Consider the following 21552-nt stretch of genomic DNA (forward strand, 5'->3'; position numbering starts at 1 on the left):
AAATTATTGCTCAAATCTGTGCTATCTTCTCCTCCGGTGCGGACGACTTCCGATCCCTCATTATTCTTATACCCCTCATTATTCTCATACCCCTCATTATTCTTATACCCCTCATTACTCTTATACCTCAGAGTCAAAATGAACGAATCTACAACTATACTTTTTGTCCCGGGCGCCTGGCACAGCCCTGATTGTTATGATCCGGTTGTGGAACGCCTGGAAGCAGCAAACTACAAGACGAGCAAGGTCCACTTGCCTTCGGTAAATCCACCAAAACACTACTTGGACTTTGGTGCAGATGTTGCACAAATCCGAACGCAAATTGAGGCCGCAGCGAATTCAGGGCAGAATGTCGTGGTGGTTGTTCACTCCTACGGTGGGGTACCGTCAAACGAGGCAATCAAAGGACTCGATATCAAGACACGTCAGCAAAAAGGCCTTCCCGGCGGCGTCACCCATCTGTTCTTTTGCTGCTCCTTTATCATCGGAGAAGGGAATTCGCTTATCAGCGCATTTGGCGGCAATGACCTTCCTTGGTTTATCGTGGAAGAAGATAAATTAGGCGTCAACCCTGCAGACCCGGACAAAATCTTCTACAACGACTGTGATCCTGCCCAGGTTGAAAGTGCTGTCGCTTCTTTGAAACCGCACAGTTATCAGTGCTTTCACAGCCCTTGTACCTATGCGGCATGGAAGGAGATCCCAAGCACCTACTTGTACTGCCTTCAAGATGCTGCAATTCCCATCGCAGTGCAGAAGATGATGGTTGAAGAGACAGCCAAAGGATTCCCGATTAACACGGAGACGGTTGATGCGTCCCACAGCCCATTTATCAGTAAGCCAGATGAGCTGGCCGCGGCCATTCGACGAGCCGCTGGGGAGGATATTTGAGTTATTTGCACAACTACCCATGATGCCAGATTCACTTCCTGGAATTCTTTGTTATTGATTCAATGTTACTGCTAGTAAGCCTGAAGCAAGGGGACTCACGATATGAATACGTGACTTTGAGATTTATCTATTGGTAACATGGATTCATATTTGATTTTCTCTCAGTCCCACACTTCTAGGTGTATGACAATTGAATATTTCCTTGGACGCCAATATCATGAAAATTCTAAAACTTTTCCACAATAATGGATTTTAAATGATCGTCGAAAGATTTCGGCTTTGCGCCAATCGAGCGATGATTAGCAGCCCACCACCAAGGAGCAAGGCCGCACCGGAAAACACGGAGATTGACAAATAGCCATATTTCTCAATCAAGGCACCACTGATGGGAACATTCGCCATAGCACTCAAAGCGGTAGACCCAGCTACACCTCCAATAGCAAGGCCGAATGTAGAAGGAGTAGCTACCTGAGCGGCACAGGCCTGTTGAAGCGAAAGAATGCCCTGAAAAAGTTAGCATTAGAAAGGTATCGGTGGATTAAAGTACTTACTCCAGAAGCGAAACCATAGGCAGCGCACCAAATCACCAAACCAGGCACGGAATCGACGGCTGTCCAACAAAATGCAATAACCGACGCTGATAAAACCGAGACAATCAAGCAATTAAATCGCCCAAATTTATCAGCTATCATTCCTGGAATGATCCGGCCGAAGAACGAGGCTCCATTGACAATGGACACAGTGTAGAACGCCAGCGTTGTCGAGAAACCCTTTTCAACTGCGTAAGAAGTCGTATAAAAAAATGGAGAAAACATCCCAAAGTAAGTGATAAACATTGCCAAGCATAAAAGCTGCATCGATGGCTTTCGGAAAAGGGCAATCGCCTCTTTTTTGTGATCGACTTTTTTCCCGGAGACTGCACTGGCAGTAAATTCCGGATCAAAATCTGAGGGAACCTGGACCTTTGGCGGCGATTTGCAGACAATACATGAAAACAGAAGGAGTGGAACCATAATGAATCCCACAATCCGCATGGTCCAGGGGAATCCAATCCTCGGATTCTTGAGTAATTGATCGATCGCAACAGGCCAGATAATCCCACCAAGTGAGGACCCGGCAAGAACGATTCCCATGCCAGCGGCGCGCTTCTTCTGAATGTATTGGCCAACAAGGGCGATGGCAGGCCATGTAGTTAGAGCCATGGAGATGCCAAGAAGAATACCCTGTGCAAGGAGGAACTGATAGAACTCCTTGCAGAGTGAGATCATCATGACAGCGAAAACCATGCCGACAGAGCCTGTCCATAACATGAGCTAAGATCATTAGTACAGACTTTATCATATCAGGGTAATGTATAGTAACCTTCGGTCCAAATATGTCCAACATTCCACCAGACACTGTGGATATCGAGAACAGGAAGAAAATGGCCATCGCTCCAAGCCATCCAATTGTGGATTGTGATTCATGGGCTAATTGAGCTGTCGTGTAGTAGTCTTCGAACACACCGAATGAATTCAGAAATCCGACTGTGCAGAAAAGACATGTAAATGCGCCGAAAATTACGAGCCATGCTCGTGGTCTGGTGGTATTAGTGGAGATGTATATAGTGCTGGACCTCAGGAACCGACTTACGTGTATTCGGTTTCAGTTTGAGAAGACATTATTTAAGGTGTCTTCAGTGTTTTCGTCTCCAACTAAACGACTGGAAGGACAATACTTTGTGCGAAAACATTTTTATAAGTAAAGCCAATGAGGAGGAAAAAATTGCTGAAGCTCGGAGACTCCGGTCGGGGTTGATAATGAACCCTGAATGCCAAGACTCTTGTCCGGAAGCTCCGCGGACACTCCGGTCTAGCAATCCACCTTTCCCTGATCGCATTTCGAAGCATCATATTTGTCTCAAAAAGTGATCAAGCATGAAGAGAAAACCTATCACCGTGGATTCTCCTTCGAAAAGGCAGCCCCGACAGGATCCAGTGTCCTGCGAGTCATGCAGGAAGAAAAAGCTCAAGTGCGATCGCACCCTTCCGTGCAGCAGCTGTTCCTCTCGGAGATTACCTTGCAGCTATGGAAATCACGGGTCCGTGGAGAGTCCGCGTTTGATTCCGAGTTACACAGAAAGAATTTCACCGAACGACAGAATTGAGCCACGCTCTCAGGTGCCCACATGCCAGCCGGAGCCTCGCAATCGTGTCAGAGATGACCCGCAAATGACAGCAAACAGACTGGAGACTTTTGTCATGGTACACCGGGTCCCAGCTGCCGTCTCTACTCTTCGGGGCCATTTTTCCCAGCCGCAGATCGAGTCTCGTCCACGCCAACAAGCTAGGGGCGTCACATTTCTTCATGATGATTGTACGGCATCCCATGAGAACCCAGCTACGGTACCACTTACGTCCTATCTGCCGGCGGAAAGTAAGGTAATGGATCTTGTGGATTACTACTGTGAATATCTTGATTACCAGTATCATATCATCATCCCTGACCGCACCAAGCGAGATATCCACGTGTTATATGAGAATATTGCACAAAATGCGCCTGTCGATCTCAATGTTCTGGCGCTTTTGTTTAGCATATCCGCTACAGCGCTGTTTTTTCAACTTCTCAATGCGGAATCGGCAGAGTCTGCCGAGAATCGAAGTAGAGACACGGCGTTTCTGGCGGGCGCAGCGCTGATTCAAAGCAACTTTATGTCTTATCCAACTGTCGCAGGACTGCAAGCAACGCTTATCATCGGACATCATCTATCAGGCCTGATGTTAAGTCCATCTGTCGCCTCCTTATTTATGCAGGGTACTATGATCAGTATAGCAAAGAGTTTGGGACTGCATGTCTTGGACTCCCCCAGCTCTGTAGATGATCGTCGGATGAATAGCTACGATAAGACTGACGTGGAACTCAAACGAAGGCTGTGGTGGGATCTTGCGACCTATGACTGGTAAGTACCAACCGCTGTAGATGGGATTTGCTAATTCTCTACAGGCTTCTCGGGTTTCTCAGCGGACCACAGGAATTAACTTACACCATCAACCCGAAACATATGAACGTGCGACTTCCTTTGAATATCGAAGATGAGGATATAGAAACCGGAATCACGAAGCCGCTTTCTACTCCCACGTGCATGTCATACACAATTGTTCGTTTGGAGTTGGCGCAAGTATGCCAAGAGATCGTCGACGGAATGGCTCCGGCACATTTCAAGGACGAGGAAGTGCCTTATGAGAGGATACTCGAACTAGAGCGCAAGCTTCATGACGCATACGCGAAAATTCCCGCTTTCTTCCGATACGATCAAACCTCACGACGTGAGTTTGCAAACCTCCACCGCGAGCGACCAGTGCTTTCCTGGCAACGAACGTTTATCCAACAAGGATACCATGTCAGGTTCTGCCGGTTACATCGACGGTACTTTCTCCGCGGTGCTAGGGATCCACGCTATTCCTACTCTCATGTGGTGTCACTTCAATCCGCGCGAAAGGTGCTAGAGTTGAAGCGCATCATGGACGAGGAACAGCCTGTATTCGCACCCAACGGCTCTTTCTTCTGGGCTGTCATGCATCATGTGTTCATAGCAGCTGTGACATTGCTTATGAATGTATGTTTCAACTGGGATGATATCCTAGCCGAAAGACAGAAGGAGGAAGTTCTTGATGCCTGTCGCATGCTTAGCCATGCTCAACAGGTTTCTTGTATCGCGCGAGAGGGCATCAATGAGATGATGGGTATATTGCGGAAACACTGGAAACAGAAAAAGAGGCCCATGTCGGGTTCGCAACCTGGGCCACTATCAAAAGCCCAGCATTTCCATGAAAACTCTAATGCGAATGAGTTGATTCCATTTGCACCTTCTTCTGAATACCCTTCGCCTGGTGGGAATACATTCGATCCCAGAACCGCCGATCTCAATATGGTACCACTGGAGGACCTGTGGAGTGAAATGCTCGATGACAGTGCTCACGTGGGGCTGGATACACCAGCATGGATGGACTTATTCAATGAGCTTACACATACCAGTGTTCCGTATTAGAAAGGAGGGATGTGGTAATAATTACAACATACTCCCCACTCCACTTCTCTGGTTTAGATGTCCCACAGTTGGAGCAGAATGCACAACAGTGCCAAATCCTGCTCCTCATGTACCAACTGGGATTAGTCTTTAAAAAAGCAGACGATTTTCCGCCAAGTATCATCTACATCTATAAATATGCCAAATTGTTCACCTTCGTCACCTACCTCCACACTTCCACTTACAATCTTAATTCCCGCCCTTCTCCACCTCGGTGACAAATTGATATTACAGGTAGGTTCAGAATCTTTCTTCAAATGGAAGGCACGTCGCTACCACATAGTCCTCCCCAATTAGCGGAAAGAATGATGGTTTGTGTCTTGTTTAACCCTTTCCAGCTGAGGATGCTCTTCATCAAATAAGGCCCGTATGGCAAGCAGCTCTATGCGGAGCGCACAAAGACTTGCGACACCATAGTTATGACAAGTGAGAGTCATGTTTACCGAAGGAGTGTAAGTAATCGAGCCGCGGGCGACGCTTTTGTGAGAATCTGCTTTTCACTCCTGGACTTGGCACGGGGTACAAGGCAAGTACCTGTGTCATCACACGTGCTGCTGCCTCAACATTTCAAAAATCTCTATTGTCGTTATCTTCCTCCCACTTTTGAAATCTGAGTACTAGTAGATTGCAAGTGAAGCTAGACTTAGCCCCTTGACGTCTTTGTATCTGGTTTGAGGAAGCCAAAGTCCCCAGGACTGCTTTCACATAAGATAAGGTAAGTTTTCTTCCCATGTACTGCACATGCTAGCTCACCAATCTGACTCTTCATGCCTAGAAGGGCCCTTGAAGAGAATGCGTCACGTAAAAGATCACTCGAATCTAACGAATGGTGTTGTTTGACAAAACCCCACCATCAAAATATTTTCCCTGTCGAGATGGCATCTACGTTAAATGTACCTCGCTCCCAACGCATGAACGCCAAGTCAAAAAGTCTACAAGGGTTGCCGAGAACTCAAAATAAAATCTCCAATCCTAATAGAAGAGGAGCGAGGACAATATCTACAGACGCTTCTTGTGAGATGACAGAAAGGAAACGCAAGCTCAATGCCCTCTGTGTAGATCAACACAGGCATGGGAAAAAAGATTTTCGAGTTATCCAGAACACCATGAACGGTCTCCCTGATTTACGATCATTTCTTGTGCCGCATTCAGTCCATACTCAACAACCACCCCATCCACTTAAGCCAAAGCAGCCGGAGACCCTTCACAAACAACTTTGGGGGACGGGGTACTGATGAGACTTATGGGACCAGATCATGTGGATGTTGCGCTGCTGGCTCAAAAGCATCCGCTAGAAGATTCCCCTAAACAGATAATGCGCGGATCGGGATCTGAATTCAGCTCTGTTCGAGCCCAAAGCGTCGAGCCTGCCAACTGGCTCTCCCGTTTTGACCCCTTCCCCTTGCCTGGTGTCGCTCCTAAGCGGCGTTTTCGAACTATCGGGGATAAATTAATTCGTCGTCTCCATATGCCTCACAGGCACCTGCTGCCTGATGCCAAAGTGGTACGATTTACTTCAAAGAGCATCCAGCTGATGTCACGCCATGGTCGGCGTTTACCAAAGCATCAATATGAACCTAGTCGTTACTAGTCCTTGGCTGAAGCATCTACTACGGCCTACACCCCGGTTTATATGAGGCCGACCATGTGCAGCTGAGATAGATTATCGAGAAGCTGTCATAGAGGGCCATGTAACGTACTAGAGGATGATAGGAGAGCATTACGAAAGCTTTAGGTTGGCGATGGGGCTTCTTCGGACTTTTTAGACCTCACGCTCGACCTTTGAAGCTGCGGCGAATATGAAGAGAGGAGAGAGAAGGAGGATGACAACCTGTAATCGGGATATTATGAAGGAAACAGGTTGAATCAGGGACGATGGTATGAATCCTGATATGGAAATTACTGTCGACCGGATCCAGGAAATGAACCATGCTGCCTTTCATAAGGACTTCATGTGCATTTTGGTGCCAAGCCAATTGCTGAAGAAGTCTTCGGATTTCATGCTACAGGTCTTCAAAGCCGGGTGTTTTATCAGTCTTGAAGTCTGTACCGAAAAAGACGCCCCCCCTCACTAGCAGGTCATTGATTGCGTGGCTGTGCCATTTCAATCGTCTACAGCGAAAAGGCAATCCCGAGACAGCTCAACGGGTATCAAAGAGGAGCACCGCTCTCCAGAAACCTCACCCTCCGCCTCTCCTCCCTGCGTCAAGACTGTACGACGCAAGTTTCGGTCAGGCAGTTCTCGCTAATGAAGTCTTATGGTTGTTGATGGGATTTCAATTTCGATTTGTTACAAAGTTTTCACGAGCAATTATGTTGATAAATCAGCGCGAGCTTGAATAGCGCTCGTCATATGAATGAAACTAATTTCTGCATTAACATCCACGTGGCAATTCACAACCTAAAACTTAACCACTATGATGCCATCATGATGTGCAAGGGTTTACCTCCCGTAGATAAATCCCACTACTCACTCTCAACCACCTTCAGACACTCTCAAATCCTACAATCCACTCCAAATGCATGCCCACAAAGACAACGACCTCCCAGACATCCACCGCTACATAACGACCCACAGTAGTGAAGGCGAAGCAGTTTTTCTCTCTCACGCCCAAGTCCCGATCTACATACCCTCCCAACCAGCCGGCGGAGACGGTGAAATCGCCCTCCTCTATGCAACAGAGACCGTCCCCGCCTTGCTGGAAGACGAGGCCGACATAGCCTTGTATGACGAGTATCTTCACAACCCTCCAGGCTTGACAACGGAAACAGGGACGGTATTCCGGATGATAGATCTGAAGCCGGGAAAGAAGACGCCCATGCATCGAACTGTCAGTTTGGACTATGGGATCGTATTGGAGGGGGATGTAGATCTTGTGCTGGATTCTGGGGCCAGTCGACACTTGCATCGGGGGGATGTTTGTATTCAGAGGGGGACGGCGCATGCGTTTCGAAATCGGAGTGGGAAGGAGTGGTGTCGGATGTTGTTTGTTTTTTTGCCGATGCAGAAGTTGAGTTATCAAGGAAAGGAGCTAGGGGAGGAGGTCTATGATGCTGGTTATGAGGAATCGGAGAGTGAGTAGGACTGAACTGGACTTGAGCAGAGAGATGTTTATATATTTAATTTTAGATCTCTTCCATTTTAGCTACAAATGAAGTGGTCAAATCTTGTAACAAAAGGTCAACGCGTTTCCTTGGGGCAGCATTCGATAGTGGCATTCTCATTCAACGGTCACTTTGACCTTGGACTTGTCTGCGGAGAAAGTGATTGGTTAGACATTGCAAGACACTTGATTGGCTTGCTACTCACAAAAAGCTATGTGATCCTTAATGTGTGACGCCTTTTCATAGGGCGCAGCATAATACCAGGCTGCATCAGGGGTAGTCGCGTCTAACAGCCCATCAGTTATATGTTTCCCTAACTTCGTATATTGTAACGTACCGCCATGTTTAATCGTATAGTACTCTGCTTCGCCTTTCCAAGGGCAAAATGTCTTTGTATTCGACCTAACAAAGACTTCCTGATCCATGATGGATGATGGAGGGAACTTAAAGCAAGTCAGTAGGCGAATATTGCTTGGAATACCTGACTTACGTAGACATTCCCTTCAACTTCCTCCCAGGAGTTAGTTTGGGCTATAATCAAGTCACCCAGTTTGGCAGTAGCGGTCCTCATATTGTCGCGTCGGAAGCTAGAAGGGATAGACGTAGCGTGAATAATGTGATAGATAACCCTGCAATATGCAATGCTCAGTCATTCTGAGTTGATTATGCAAAATAAGAGTTTTAAATGATGGCTGGAGGTATGAGGGAAAATATGATATTTCTGTCTTAAATACGTACCGTCAGATAACAAATTATGAAACAACCCTGTTCACATTTGAAGACTCGAAAATTATGGGGAATGACGTTCCCAAGTTATATGTGCTTGTATGTCATGGGAGCAAGTGCGGGGTGAAATGTCATCAATTCTGGTTTGTAAGCGCATTCTTGGACAAGAAATGCTTGTTTGGTATTCAATCATATCAATCTAATAGTATTTCATGCTGATAAATTATTTGATTATCAATCACAATCAATGAATACCGCAACAATGAGACTGCTCTGGAAATAATGGCTGCAATCCATGGGTATGCATATGCCATAACGCCAATTGAATCTACGACAAATAGTCCCATCAGCTCCGATTCAAAGCCAGCCACAGCAACAGAACCAAATGTAAAGCTTCCGATGCAGGCTCCGAGATGATTCAAATCAACCGGTCGCAAGTTCCCGGAATACCCGGCTGACAAAAAACCCCCGCTAGCCGAGAATGGACTGTCTTGTCGCGTTTGGAGGGTGTACATCGCCCAGAATGAATAGATGCACCGAAAATTAAGCTTGACTATCTGTCTTCCTCGACCTAGGCGGTGGAGAAGATTGATAGTCCACCTAATGCGGAAAGACCCATAAGTGGGTCAACCGGGGGAATATATTGTCGAGAACTTTTGTTAGTCTACTCAGCTAGGAAATGAAAAAAGAAAATGGCAGGACCGGGAGAGAGGCCTGAACTTTCGAGGATTTAGAGGAAATATGAACCAATTGTGTGATTAATGACCTGAATGTGTGATTGGGTGACTCTAATTAATATTTTCTCTACGGTCGAATACCCTGGCTCTCGTGGGGAATTACCTGATCATCGGACTTCGTCCGAGTTCAGATATACCTCATGTCCACCCCACCAGATGCCTCCATCTCCCTCCATTCTACATCGCATTAAAGAATCATCATCATGTCATCCAACTCAGTAACTAGTTTCAAGTCTCCTGAGGACCAGTACATCCTCGTCACCGGCTCTACCGGCTTCATCGGCGCTCATGTCGTCGACAACCTTCTAGCGCGGGGATATCGCGTCCGCGGCGCAACACGATCGGCCCAAAAGGGCGAGCAGATGAAAGCCGCTAGACCCCACTACGCCTCGAAACTAGACTTCGTCGTCATCAAGGACTTTACCAAAACCGGAGTCTTCGATTCAGCCATAGAGGGAATTGACGGCGTTATCCACGTCGCAAGCGTACGACATTCCATGTCCCCCAAAAACACACACTAACTCTGCCTCGTAGCCTTTCTTCCTAAACACCACAAACAACGAACAAGAACTCATTCTACCAGCAATTAACGGAGTCAAATCAATCCTCTCCGCATCCGCCAAGCCAGGCAGCAAAATTCAACGCATTGTCCTCACATCCTCCTTCGCCTCCGTCGTGGATATAGACAAGATTCCCCCCCCAGGATTCACCTATACAGGAGCTGACTGGAATCCGTTAACCTACGGAACGGCAATTGACCCCACCTCTTCCGCCGTAATCGCTTACCGAGGCTCTAAGAAATTCGCCGAGCTCGCAGCCTGGGATTTCATCAAGACGCAAAACCCCCAATTCGATCTTGTTACCCTCTGCCCACCCATGGTCTTTGGCCCAGTCGTACACCCAGTGCCTGATATCGCCTCTCTCAATGAATCTAACGCCAATCTCTGGGCCGTCGCTGCTGGTGACCCACTCCCCGGTGCACGAGTGACAGCATGGATCGATGCACGCGATCTTGCTGATGCACATGTGCGCGCCCTTATCACGCCGGAAGCGGGTGGGAAGCGATTTGTTCCTTCTTCACCGGAGCCATTTTCTTATGAGTATGCGGCGGATATTATTAGGGGGGAGTTTGAGTGGGCGGAAGGTGTTGTTACGGATGACTATACGAAGGGTCAGAGGCCTAGTGCCTCTTATGCGGTCGATGGGGAAACTGTGTCGAGGGAGTTGGGGGTTGAGTATAGGAGCTTCAAGGAGACTGTTGTTGATTTTGTTAGGCAGGTTAAGGAGACTATTGCTTGATGATTGGATTGGTACTGCTAGGATCGGTCCTTTCTAGCCTTGTTTCATATCATAATACATTTCTTGCCATCAGACCTAGTTAGGGGCAGCTTTTCTTGAGGATATCCAGTGCTTTGAAAGTGATTATGATTTTATGTGTCTTTTCCGTCGGGCACTCTGCAGACTTCGACAAGCAGCACATCAAGTACGTGCCCAGACTGCATATTCTAAAGTTGTAAAAACGCTGTTTCGGTAAATACCCCCGCACTGCTATCACACAGATGAACCAGCAAATGAAGAATATGGAATTGTGATTGTCTCAGAGTTTTTTGGATGGTCAACAGTGGTTGGGCTAAGAATATGTGGCTCGGCCTGATATGGCAGTTTGTCCATCATGACCATGGCCGCAGTCATGGCCCCCAAAGCTCGGAAATGGTGTGGAAATAATTCGTAGATTCTTACACATTAGTGGGCTCTCATAGGATCGGATTTGGCCTCTCACGGGAGATATCAATGAAAAGCGGACTGGCAGCGATCAATCTGGCTCAACAAGAACTACTTTCGATTCTGGTGTCTAGGCCATTTTCTTAACTACCAGCAGCGTGTGTTGGAATCACCCGGCATGTTCGACGCCAATTCCTTTGACAGCTGCACACCCACAATAACTGGTTGTAAGTGCTATATTTATGACAGGAAGGATTGTATTAGCACAAATCTGGCCGGCTATTGGATCTCCTTACTGCATGGCGGTCGGACATTGAAGGTCAGTTGGGGGATATGCAGATCGCGAGAACTTTTCCAGCTACACGTCTCTTCCCTTGTCCAGAAACTCCCTTTCTGAGCGGACTTTATGTGCTGGAACACCCGTGGTCGATCTACGAAAGTCTTTTCAGGATGGAAGATGTCCGCACCTCCTTTGAGTAGTTGATGATGCAGTGATCTGTCAAGTTCCAGGAGTTCATGCTTTGGCCAGCAGCAATCGGCGACTATATCGGACAAGACGGAAGTGGGACAGAGCTAAGTGTATTGTAAATGACACTTCTATACAGCCTACGTGCACCACTTTACACGAGCCGGGAGTTTGCCTAGAAGCAGAGTCAGATTAGAGGACCAGTGTGTAGGTTTTGGGAATACCCAGGCTTCTGTATAAGGATTATGGCGCAGCAGGCGCTCAATATAATTATGCTGAAAGTAGAAAAATTAGTCTTATCTGAACATTCAAAACATTTATAGTTTATGGAAAATATTTACAGTACTCTGCTCGTGTCTTCTTCCTTTTTTTTTTCTTTTGCTGGTTTTAAGATGAGCTATTGGCTCGCGACGCGCGAGCCTTGCCCGGGACACGTAGCGTTACCCCTCTCTTCCAACATCAGCAAGTTGAATTACTCCTTGCAATGTAAATACTCCATGCAATGTGGAACCTTCCGAACATGTTGATCTAACAAATATTTGTGGAAATATTGCCAATAAAAGCAAAAATGCCATTCACACACCATGACTATACGGTCGCGTGGATCTGTGCCTTGCCGCTGGAAATGACAGCGGCCATGACGATGCTGGACAATCTCCACTGCCCACTGTCCCAGCCCAAATCCGACCACAACGCCTACACATTTGGTAGCATTAGTGGACACAATGTAGTGATAGCCTGCCTACCGTCAGGCGTTTACGGAACCACTTCTGCAGCAGTCGTGCTCGCTCAAATGCTTCCGACATTTCCGTCTCTTCGATTTGGGTTGATGGTGGGCATCGGGGGCGGTGTACCGAGCAAAGATGCCGACATTCGCCTGGGAGACGTGGTTGTCAGCATTCCAACTGCAATCTCTGGGGGCGTGGTCCAGTATGACTATGGGAAAACACTTTGTGATGGATGTTTCGTACGCACTGGGTCGCTCAATAAGCCACCGCAATGTTTGCTCAATACAATATCTAAAATGCGCAGTAAGAATATGGGTGGGAACACAGTGATTGAAGAAACCATATCAAAGATACTTCTGAAAAACGAAAAGCTTCAGAAACTATTTTCACGCCCAGATAAAGATTGGCTGTTCCAGGCGAATTATGACCATGAAGGCACGAGTGCCGACTGCTCAAAGTGTGATATGGACCAACTTGTTGTGCGCAAAACGCGAGAATCCAAAGAGCCCGTCATTCATTATGGTCTGATTGCTTCCGGCAACCAAGTCATGAAAAGTGCCAAAACACGAGACGCTATTGCCCGAAAGCTGGATATCCTCTGTTTTGAAATGGAAGCAGCCGGGCTTATGGATCAGCTTCCGTGCCTGGTAATACGCGGAATTTGTGACTACAGTGATTCTCATAAGCACAAGGAATGGCAGGGCTTTGCAGCTCTTGCTGCAGCCGCATACACAAAAGAACTGCTATCGGCTGTCCGACTAGCAAGTAACACCATGCTTCCAAAACAAGGTATGCCATTCTTCGCTTGTGAAGTCAGTAGCTTACCACTTCTAGTCGTCGAATTCAGTGAGAAGCAGAAGGCATGTCTCGCAAAACTATTCGTAACAGAACCAGAAGAGGACCTGAGTATGTTGAAGAGGAGAAAAGGAAATCGTACATCTGGAACGTTTAGCTGGTTTTTGGATTCAGACGAACTCAAAACTTGGTTTCGCCCAAAAAAGGCTGCGAGCGATATAGAGGAAAACGTCTTATGGCTATACGGCAATCCTGGGATCGGCAAATCCACAATGGCTATGACGCTTGCAGAAGAACTACCGAAGAAAGACTATTTTCTCGATGACGATAGCATTCTCTCTTTCTATTTCTGCGATGCCGGCTCTGAACCTCAGAGAAAGGGCACTTCCATACTGCGAGGCCTTCTCTACCAAATCATCAAACAATACCCAGCTTTCATTGAACAAGTATTTTCAAAGTATGAAATCCAGGGTGAGCGGCTCTTTACATCTTTCGATGCATTGTGGGCGACGTTGTTGGATATCGGCCGAGCCTCTCAGGGTGGCGAGATATATTGCATCGTTGACGCTCTTGACGAATGTGAACCCGAATCACGAGATGTAATGCTTCAACTGACTCACCAATCGTTCAAAGAAGCAAGGGAGACCAGTTCAGTCCCATCCAGCGTGCATTTGTTGATAATCAGCCGTCCATATCCCGAGATCAATGAGTGTCTAGACAACTTCAGACGCGTAGACTTGGGTACATACAAGGAGATAGCCAATGACCTGAGAGACACGATCAAAGACAAAGTGCAGGAACTTACGAGGCAAAAGAAGTACTCCGAGTCTGTCGCACGGGAAGTCTTACGGATACTGAAAGAAAAGGCCGATGGGACATTTTTATGGGTGGGAATTGCCTGTGAGGAATTGAAACGGGTGCAGTCAAGGAAAGCAGTCGAGACACTGCGGGCTCGACCGCGCGGATTAAATCCCTTATATAAAACCCTGCTTAGTGCAGCCACCGAAGCCAGCGATACAAACGATTATCCGCACATGAAGATGGTGTTGGTAATTGTCACATTTGCGTTACGACCACTCACAGTAGTAGAAATAGCTGAAGCTTGTCGATTATATTTGGAAGAGGATATAGTTACTCGCCTCCAGTTCACCCGAGAAATTATTGACTTGTGTCGCTTGTTGCTTGTTGTCAACAATGGCTACGTGCGGTTGCTGCATACATCTGTCCAGGACTTTCTAATGACCGAGATGCATGAAATCAAAGTTGACAGATCTCATTATGAACTGTCAAGTCGTTGTATCGAGGTAATTCTCCAATATTACCGGTCAGATATGGATAGGTCATCCTTGGAGCCCACGGACGGATTCCTGAGTTATTCGGTGCTACATTGGCTACACCACGCATGCTTGGCTCGAAAGGAATTCGCCGTCCAAAAGGACCACGAAAGGTTCTTCAAAAAACCGCTCGACGCATGGGAATACTGGCTGAATAATTACAACCATTTATCAAGAAGCCTATGGGGCGGTTTGGGGACGAACATATCTCCTATTCATGTCGCAGCTCGCTGGGGAATAATCCCATTGATCTTCAAACTTCTCGAAGAGAGATTGGAAGACAAGGATATTCACGAAACACCACCACTGCTTGTTGCGACCAAACATACTCAGTATGACGCAATTCGTGTCTTAGTTGATTGCGGCGCGTTTCTGGATGCTCTGAACGACGAGCACCAAAACGTTCTTCACGTTGCTTGCAAAAACATTCGTTTCAAAGATTCTGAAACTATCAAGTTCCTTCTCGACAAAGGAGCTTCTCCGTATCTCTGTGATGAATACAACATGATACCCTTTCTTTATGCAATTGGGAACAGACAGGAGAAACTCGCTCGAGCTTTTCTCCAGGATGGTTTTGACCTCAATACCAGGGTTCGAAGGCGATCATGGCCGGGGAGGAAAACAGTGATCATGTTTCCATACACAATGTCTGAACGCCAGGAAAATAAATTAGAATCTAAACTGACGGCGCTTCATTTCTGTGCCCTAAATGCGAGTATAGACATGACCGCATTCTTACTTCGATGTGGAGCCGATCCAAATGCCCGTTCTAGTTTTGGCGATACTGCGCTACATATTGGCATTAGGGGCCGGCTTCTCGGCCGCAAGAACGATGACGAATGGCAGAATAGCCAGTATTCTATTGAGTCATTGAGGGATTTGATCACGGATCATGAAAGCTCAGAAGCTTTTGATATCTACCAAGCCATCGAAGATGCTAGGATACGCATTGTCGAGACGCTTCTTGAGAGCAAGTCCATCAATCTCAACATGGCTAACAATCAAGGGGATTACCCTCAGCATGTGATCGACTTCGATCGGCCTTATGCGGCGTCTATTCTTGACAGACTTGTAGAAAGAGGAGTAGATATCTCTCAACCAAACCGAGCTGGTCAGACGTGCCTTCATCTTGCCAGTATAGCAGGGAACTTGGAAGTTATCCGCAAACTAGTCGAAGGAAATCATGATATTACGCTGCAAGACGCCAATGGGCTGAGCTCGTTCCACTATGCACTTTCCCACGGTAGTTTGGAGGTCCTGCAGTTTATCTCAAGCGCTTGTGATTCTCTGACTTTGGAGACTTGGCATTCTATCGACCACTTTGGCAAAAGTCCGTTGCATCATCATGTCTCTTCTTTGTTCTGCTCCGCTGGAGTTGTTAGCCTCCTACTAAAGCTTGGCTGTAGCGTCAACCAACCTGACGGGGAAGGAAACTCTCCCCTGAGTCTTTTTGTGGGCTCTTTTCGCTTATCACTTCGGAGAGACGTGTTTTGGTTACTTGTTGATGAAGGTGCCGATCCGCTCTGTATCAAAGGAGGGACACAACTTAGCACATCTTCTGATGCATTACCGGGGTTCAGATATCATGATTCTTGAATATTTGTTTGATCGGGGCTTGGATTCAGAGGCGAGAGATGTTGACGGTAAAACATTCATACATCATGGTGCCATCCACGGTGTGTTTACCCGAGCTCTTCTAGAGTTTCTTGAACATAGAGGCGTCTTAGATCTGTATACCACAGACTTAGCCTTCAAAACTCCCCTCCAGTACGGAGAAGAACAGGCTCATTTGAAATCATCAGAGGATATGCAGGGGTTGATGAGTCAACGGTGGCAAGAATCACTCACGAATCTCAACGCCATCCTCTTATCTCGGTATGATTTTTCCAAGTCCAACCGTGACCCAAGAGCTAACCAATAGAAGGTCAGGAGGAATTTCATAATCATGTTTCTGAATCAATGGAGATGGCAATTGTAAAGTGACATTGCTTTTGTTGTTGTCTTATAAATTTTATGTTGAGACTTTGAATGGAAAGCATATATCTGCCTCACAGCCTGGTTCTTGATGCGAGCAGTGGGGATTGTACATATACTTCTGACTCAATAACAGCCACTTGCTAGGTTAAAGAACGGCAAATGATGTCGAGGTCTCCAAGTGTTAATGTCGTCCCAACGCTGCAACTTGAGCAGTTGACGCAGCAACGCGCCAGCCGTTACGGCTCAGGCTTCTGTTCTGATTTTTAGTCGTAGAATTGATGTGCGTGGGGTATAAATTTGAATTTGCGAAGACGGAGCAGTGGGTCCTTATGCACATATGATTGGTCTCTCATCTGGATATTTGACGCGAACAAAAGCGATGGCCCGTGAAAAGGCATCGTCACTTTTGTCTGAAGGGCAGCGGGTGGTACATCACCAGCATCGACGGGGCGTTTTTGCGGTGCACGAGGCCGCAAAGAGGCACCCCTTCCACTCACAAACGGCAACCACTGCTTTCATTGCAGCAGTTCGGTATTCGAATTTTTTTTCGCTTGTCGTACCCGGTATAGCCATACTGTCGCTAATCGTCATATGCTGCGGTATCATATTGCCTGTACGCTTCAACGCACCCATTACTTCTTCGTCAGCACATTTTTGACAAGTTACCGCTCAGTGTTATTACTGACTGCTCAGTCTTGTACCTCCAAATTCTCGCGAATGGAACGGTGCTTTTGGCTGCTTCACTGAGGGTTGAATAGTTCTTCTAGGTCATTATAACCTTCGGATGCAAAGCAACACCTTTCAAGGACCCAATTCACCTCCATTGGGGAATTTAACAGTCCAAACTGATTACCCCACAATGTCCTTTGTGTTATACATCTGTTGAAATCAGCTTTGCCACCTAATTTGAGTGACTATGTAGAGTATGGCAAACTTTGGAATTTTCATACCCCTAGTACTTGGGAGTTCGATGAAGCCTGGTGCTGCTGCATGGGAAATTTTCTGAAATGCAGGATTGCCATGTGTCAATTGATTTCAAACTAAGCGGATTTCCCCTCTCGTGTAAGCTAAATGCTCTTGGATAGGCAGACGATAATTAATATTTACATGATCATCTGCCAACAGCGTAATTTTCTCTCCCGAGCAACGACCAATAATTAAGAAATAGCAATCGCCGTGATATAGCTTATGGCAATACTTGAACCTAAGGAAAAGGATGCACGCGTTGTAGTAGCCAAAGATATGACCAGCTGAGCGATATGATAGGGTTCAGTTAATCGCTCATTGGACTTTTGATCCCCATTCTGTCGATAACGCGCCTTGTGATCGAAGCAGCCATTTAAAGGTAGCCAATGATTTCACTGAAGCAATGGTGGGTCGGAAGCTACTTCATGTATATCTACATACTGTCTTTTGACATTTGTGGGTAAAGCGCTGATTAAAGAGATATTATCTCCAGTATTGCTAGCTCTGCTGCGACAAGTTCTGTAATTGTTCAAGAATCGGGATTGAATCAGGATCTACTGTCGAAGCTTGCAAGCGCAAAAATCAGCAAGGAATGCCAAGTTTGGCAGGAAATGTACAGACCTGAGCGAACTGACATGCATGATAAAGTCTCAAGATCCTGATTACGTTCAATCACCCGACTTGAGACCTCGTTCTCGCATGAGATTACTGATCTGTCAGATGGTTGGTCGGGTTAGAATATCGTAGGTCAAGTGGGGTAGTATAGATTAATTTCCCCGCGATTATCCACAACACCTGTTAGTAAATGGCAACGAGGCAATTAATGGCCCAGTAAAGCATTGAATACGATATGGGATACGCTGTACGAGAAACCCCCTATTCCATCGGCTTGGCACTAGATCCACATCAAATAATTTCCTGATTGGATGTTCACCGAAACAATTCCCGCAGGCCCAGTCTTGGCGTTGCGCAAGACGATTATCTTAGCAAGATAATCGGTTTATTTAATTCTGGAATCGGATCCCCCCCCTTTTCCCGCTTACACGCGTCGCCTTGAACACAGCGAATATTTTCAAATATGGTCAGTGATGGCCTGCATCCAGAGGACAATAACCCGATCAGTCCATTCCGCGACAACTCGACCTGCGGAGACGATTCACACTTGATTGACGATGGGTCGAGCATCTGTTCAACGAGTAGATCTCGTGCTCGACAATGGGGGATCAATCGTGCGTAACTGTCCAATTTTCATTGGTTTCATTCGACTAATATTTTGGATAGAACAAATGGCGGTGGCAAATGCTTCAGGTAACATTTCCCGTCATTTGAAACAGTTCTTTCAATCACGCACGCGTTCGACCAGTATTTCCCTACCAAGAGGAGTAGAATGCGGATATTGCGACAAACCCATGGCGGCATACAACCGACGGGCGAAAGATATCCTATTGACGAAGAATATGCTCTCGATTCCCTTTACTCTTGTAGCGATTCTATTCTCCGTATCCGATATTCCCCCGCTAGTGATCTTTATCTGGAATTTGATCGCTATCGTGCCCTTGTCGATAACGCTCACTCTTGCGACCGAACGACTTTCTCAAGAGCTAGGAGAAACTGCTGGTGCTTTGTTGAACATTTCTATTGGCAATCTCGCCGAATTAATTATTTTGTTCGTCTCCCATATCCATTCCCATTCCATTCGCTGACTTGTTTGTAGTGTGTATGTTCTGGTTCTTGTTCTTATCGGTATCGGGAGTGGCTTGAGACTAACTTTGATCTAGTACGGCCCTTATGAAAAACAACATCAAAGTTGTACAAGCATCACTTCTTGGTTCTATCCTTGTCAACTTGTTGCTCGTTTTGGGTTCTGCTATCATCGCTGGAGGATGGGCATCTCAAGACCAAACCTACAATAGTGACCTGACACATGCCTTCGTCGGACTACTAAATCTAACAGTATCATGTCTCATGATCCCAGTAAGTATAGAGTTATCTCCGTATCAGATCAACACTAACAGATCAGACCGCTTTCTACGGAAGCGTCAAAGACATCAAATCAGCCGATCATGAGGCCCTATACTTCAGCAGAGGCGTATCAATTATTCTCCTCTCCGTCTACTTCCTATACCTCTTCTTCCAATTCAAATCCCACGCCCATCTCTTCCGGTCTCGTCCCATCGGTTTACACGCCCCTAGCCCAGAACCCGAGCGTCCTACCCGCCGATCCAGATCCTACGATGACCTCTTCATGGATATCGAATCCCAAGAATCAACCGAATCCCTGATCAACCGCCACAAACCCGAGATGCAACAAATACCCTCCGCCGGCCCCTCATCTCCGCTAGACGATATCCGCCCGGAATCCGCATTACCCCTGGATGACATGGACACCGAAAGACCCCGCCAATGGGACGCGCCTGTACAGGAACACCACTGCAAGAACCTCTCTCTCGCCAGTCGAGTCATCTCAATAGCAGTCCTTATAACATCAACGGTCTTGATCGCGATCTGTGCCGAGTTCTTCGCATCAAGCTTTGGCGTCCTCAACGAGAAAGGCGTCCTAGGCGAATCCTTTGTCGGACTGATCGTCATCCCGGTCGCAGGAAACGTCGCCGAGAATGTCACGGCCGTTATCGTCGCACACAAGAACCAGCTCGATCTCGCGATTAGCGTTGCGCTCGGTTCAGCGATCCAGATCGGTCTTTTAGTCGCTCCTGTCATCGTTCTAGTCGCCTGGGCATTGGACAAACCCATGACTCTTCACTTCGATCATTTCGGGATGGTGACGCTGGTCGGCTCCGCCCTACTGGTTAGTTTCCTTGTTTTGAAAGGAAAGACGAATTACCTAGAAGGCGCAATCTTGTGCGCCTGTTTTGCCGCTATTTCGTATGTTTCTCATTCCTTCCCCATTGGATCTTGCTAACGATACTAGTGTCGGCGCTTTCTTGTTACCTATTACTTAATTACTGACTTGCATACCTGCATTCATTTAGCATATATCATAAACGGGTTTCGGGGTTGAGACCTGAGCTTGTGTTTCACACGCATATATACATGGAGCCAGCGCTCCCACTTTCTTATTGTACATACGGTTTCGGCGCATCAATGGATTCGGTTTTTGGCATCAGTTTCACTAGCTATTTGAACGTAATCTTTTACGGCCTCTCGTCGGAGCGGAGTCCGAAAACGAGTCCGAGAACGAGTCCGAACAATGTTGATCAAACATTGGATGAGTTAATGTTTCATGTTGTCTAACCTTGAATTTTCAACACTCAACATCAACCGGTTGACCGTAAGTCAATGAAATCCACTGATTGTTACTGTGAGAGAAACGTTGTTTATACTGTGTTGCAAAGTATAGAGAATATCGATTGCGAGCTCTAAACGTCTGTATTTTCTTCCTCAGATCTGTATAAGAACTCTTATCTTTCTTATCGGGTGTGGCATTAGTTGTTAGGCGTGTGGTATTAGCAATTTTCTATGGGTAATAGGGGGTAGATGTAGTGAGTAAGAAGCAGATGTGAAGGAAAGTTAGTCGATCCACTTCTAGGGCCGCTCTATTGGGTTTTAAGTACTTAATGTTGATCAACCTCTTAACCTAATATGAAGAATTATCACATTTCAAATCCCGAATTTTGCAATTGCGGATCCGCTTTCATGTTCATTTGAACTATTCCTTGATTAGCAAGATATGCGGAACTATGTTTTTCCCTCTCAGTGGGGAAGGAAACAAGCCGAGGTCTCTAATTGCGGAGGAAGGCGTTGAATGGTGGATATGAAAAATGTAGTAATCAAGGAATAAATGATCAGCAAGGAGAGATTCACTCTATCTGAGCCCGCCAGTTGGACTCAAAACATTAATAGGAATAAGATCGAACAGTAATACCTTACATGTCATTAATCTTGGAAAATATGCAGGAGACCGAGCTTCCAAGGTACTGCCAAGTTGCCAAGCCAGACATCGTATGAGGCCAAAATTAATGAAGCGGCAGGCTGCACATCACCCGCAATCGCTCCAGACCAATTTATTACCAATCCACAG

General features: G+C 46.6%; 8 protein-coding genes across 8 annotated transcripts; 6 read left to right on the forward strand and 2 right to left on the reverse strand.

The window, feature by feature from the left end:
• Positions 1-138: 138 nt before the first annotated feature.
• Positions 139-891, forward strand: N7520_002384 (alpha/beta hydrolase; the record flags this gene model as incomplete). The annotated part of the gene is made up of 1 exon (XM_057136319.1): positions 139-891. The coding sequence occupies one exon, from the start codon at positions 139-141 to the stop codon at positions 889-891; it is 753 nt and encodes a 250-aa protein (XP_056999005.1).
• A 252-nt stretch (positions 892-1143) lies between these two features.
• N7520_002385 (putative MFS monocarboxylate transporter) lies at positions 1144-2552 on the reverse strand (the record flags this gene model as incomplete). The annotated part of the gene is made up of 4 exons (XM_057136320.1): positions 1144-1395; positions 1443-2204; positions 2254-2470; positions 2524-2552. 4 exons carry the CDS (start codon positions 2550-2552, stop codon positions 1144-1146), a joined length of 1260 nt encoding a protein of 419 aa, XP_056999006.1.
• A 255-nt stretch (positions 2553-2807) lies between these two features.
• Positions 2808-4918, forward strand: N7520_002386 (transcription factor domain-containing protein; the record flags this gene model as incomplete). Its single annotated transcript, XM_057136321.1, has 2 exons — positions 2808-3829; positions 3874-4918. The coding sequence occupies 2 exons, from the start codon at positions 2808-2810 to the stop codon at positions 4916-4918; spliced, it is 2067 nt and encodes a 688-aa protein (XP_056999007.1).
• A 2558-nt stretch (positions 4919-7476) lies between these two features.
• On the forward strand, positions 7477-8040 carry N7520_002387 (cupin domain-containing protein; the record flags this gene model as incomplete). The annotated part of the gene is made up of 1 exon (XM_057136322.1): positions 7477-8040. The coding sequence occupies one exon, from the start codon at positions 7477-7479 to the stop codon at positions 8038-8040; it is 564 nt and encodes a 187-aa protein (XP_056999008.1).
• A 138-nt stretch (positions 8041-8178) lies between these two features.
• Positions 8179-8633, reverse strand: N7520_002388 (DUF427 domain-containing protein; the record flags this gene model as incomplete). The annotated part of the gene is made up of 4 exons (XM_057136323.1): positions 8179-8210; positions 8268-8348; positions 8400-8505; positions 8553-8633. The coding sequence occupies 4 exons, from the start codon at positions 8631-8633 to the stop codon at positions 8179-8181; spliced, it is 300 nt and encodes a 99-aa protein (XP_056999009.1).
• Positions 8634-9728: 1095 nt separating this feature from the next.
• On the forward strand, positions 9729-10824 carry N7520_002389 (SDR family oxidoreductase; the record flags this gene model as incomplete). The annotated part of the gene is made up of 2 exons (XM_057136324.1): positions 9729-10010; positions 10060-10824. 2 exons carry the CDS (start codon positions 9729-9731, stop codon positions 10822-10824), a joined length of 1047 nt encoding a protein of 348 aa, XP_056999010.1.
• A 1457-nt stretch (positions 10825-12281) lies between these two features.
• Positions 12282-16014, forward strand: N7520_002390 (uncharacterized protein; the record flags this gene model as incomplete). The annotated part of the gene is made up of 4 exons (XM_057136325.1): positions 12282-13230; positions 13276-13347; positions 13411-15900; positions 15977-16014. The coding sequence occupies 4 exons, from the start codon at positions 12282-12284 to the stop codon at positions 16012-16014; spliced, it is 3549 nt and encodes a 1182-aa protein (XP_056999011.1).
• Positions 16015-18591: 2577 nt separating this feature from the next.
• Positions 18592-20433, forward strand: N7520_002391 (calcium:cation antiporter; the record flags this gene model as incomplete). The annotated part of the gene is made up of 5 exons (XM_057136326.1): positions 18592-18742; positions 18795-19179; positions 19228-19230; positions 19292-19487; positions 19534-20433. 5 exons carry the CDS (start codon positions 18592-18594, stop codon positions 20431-20433), a joined length of 1635 nt encoding a protein of 544 aa, XP_056999012.1.
• Between the last annotated feature and the right edge of the window lie 1119 nt (positions 20434-21552).

The sequence above is a fragment of the Penicillium odoratum genome, assembly GCF_028828045.1.
Source record: "Penicillium odoratum strain IBT 22623 chromosome Unknown utg000002l_segment0_segment0, whole genome shotgun sequence".
NCBI classification, from domain to species: domain Eukaryota; kingdom Fungi; phylum Ascomycota; class Eurotiomycetes; order Eurotiales; family Aspergillaceae; genus Penicillium; species Penicillium odoratum.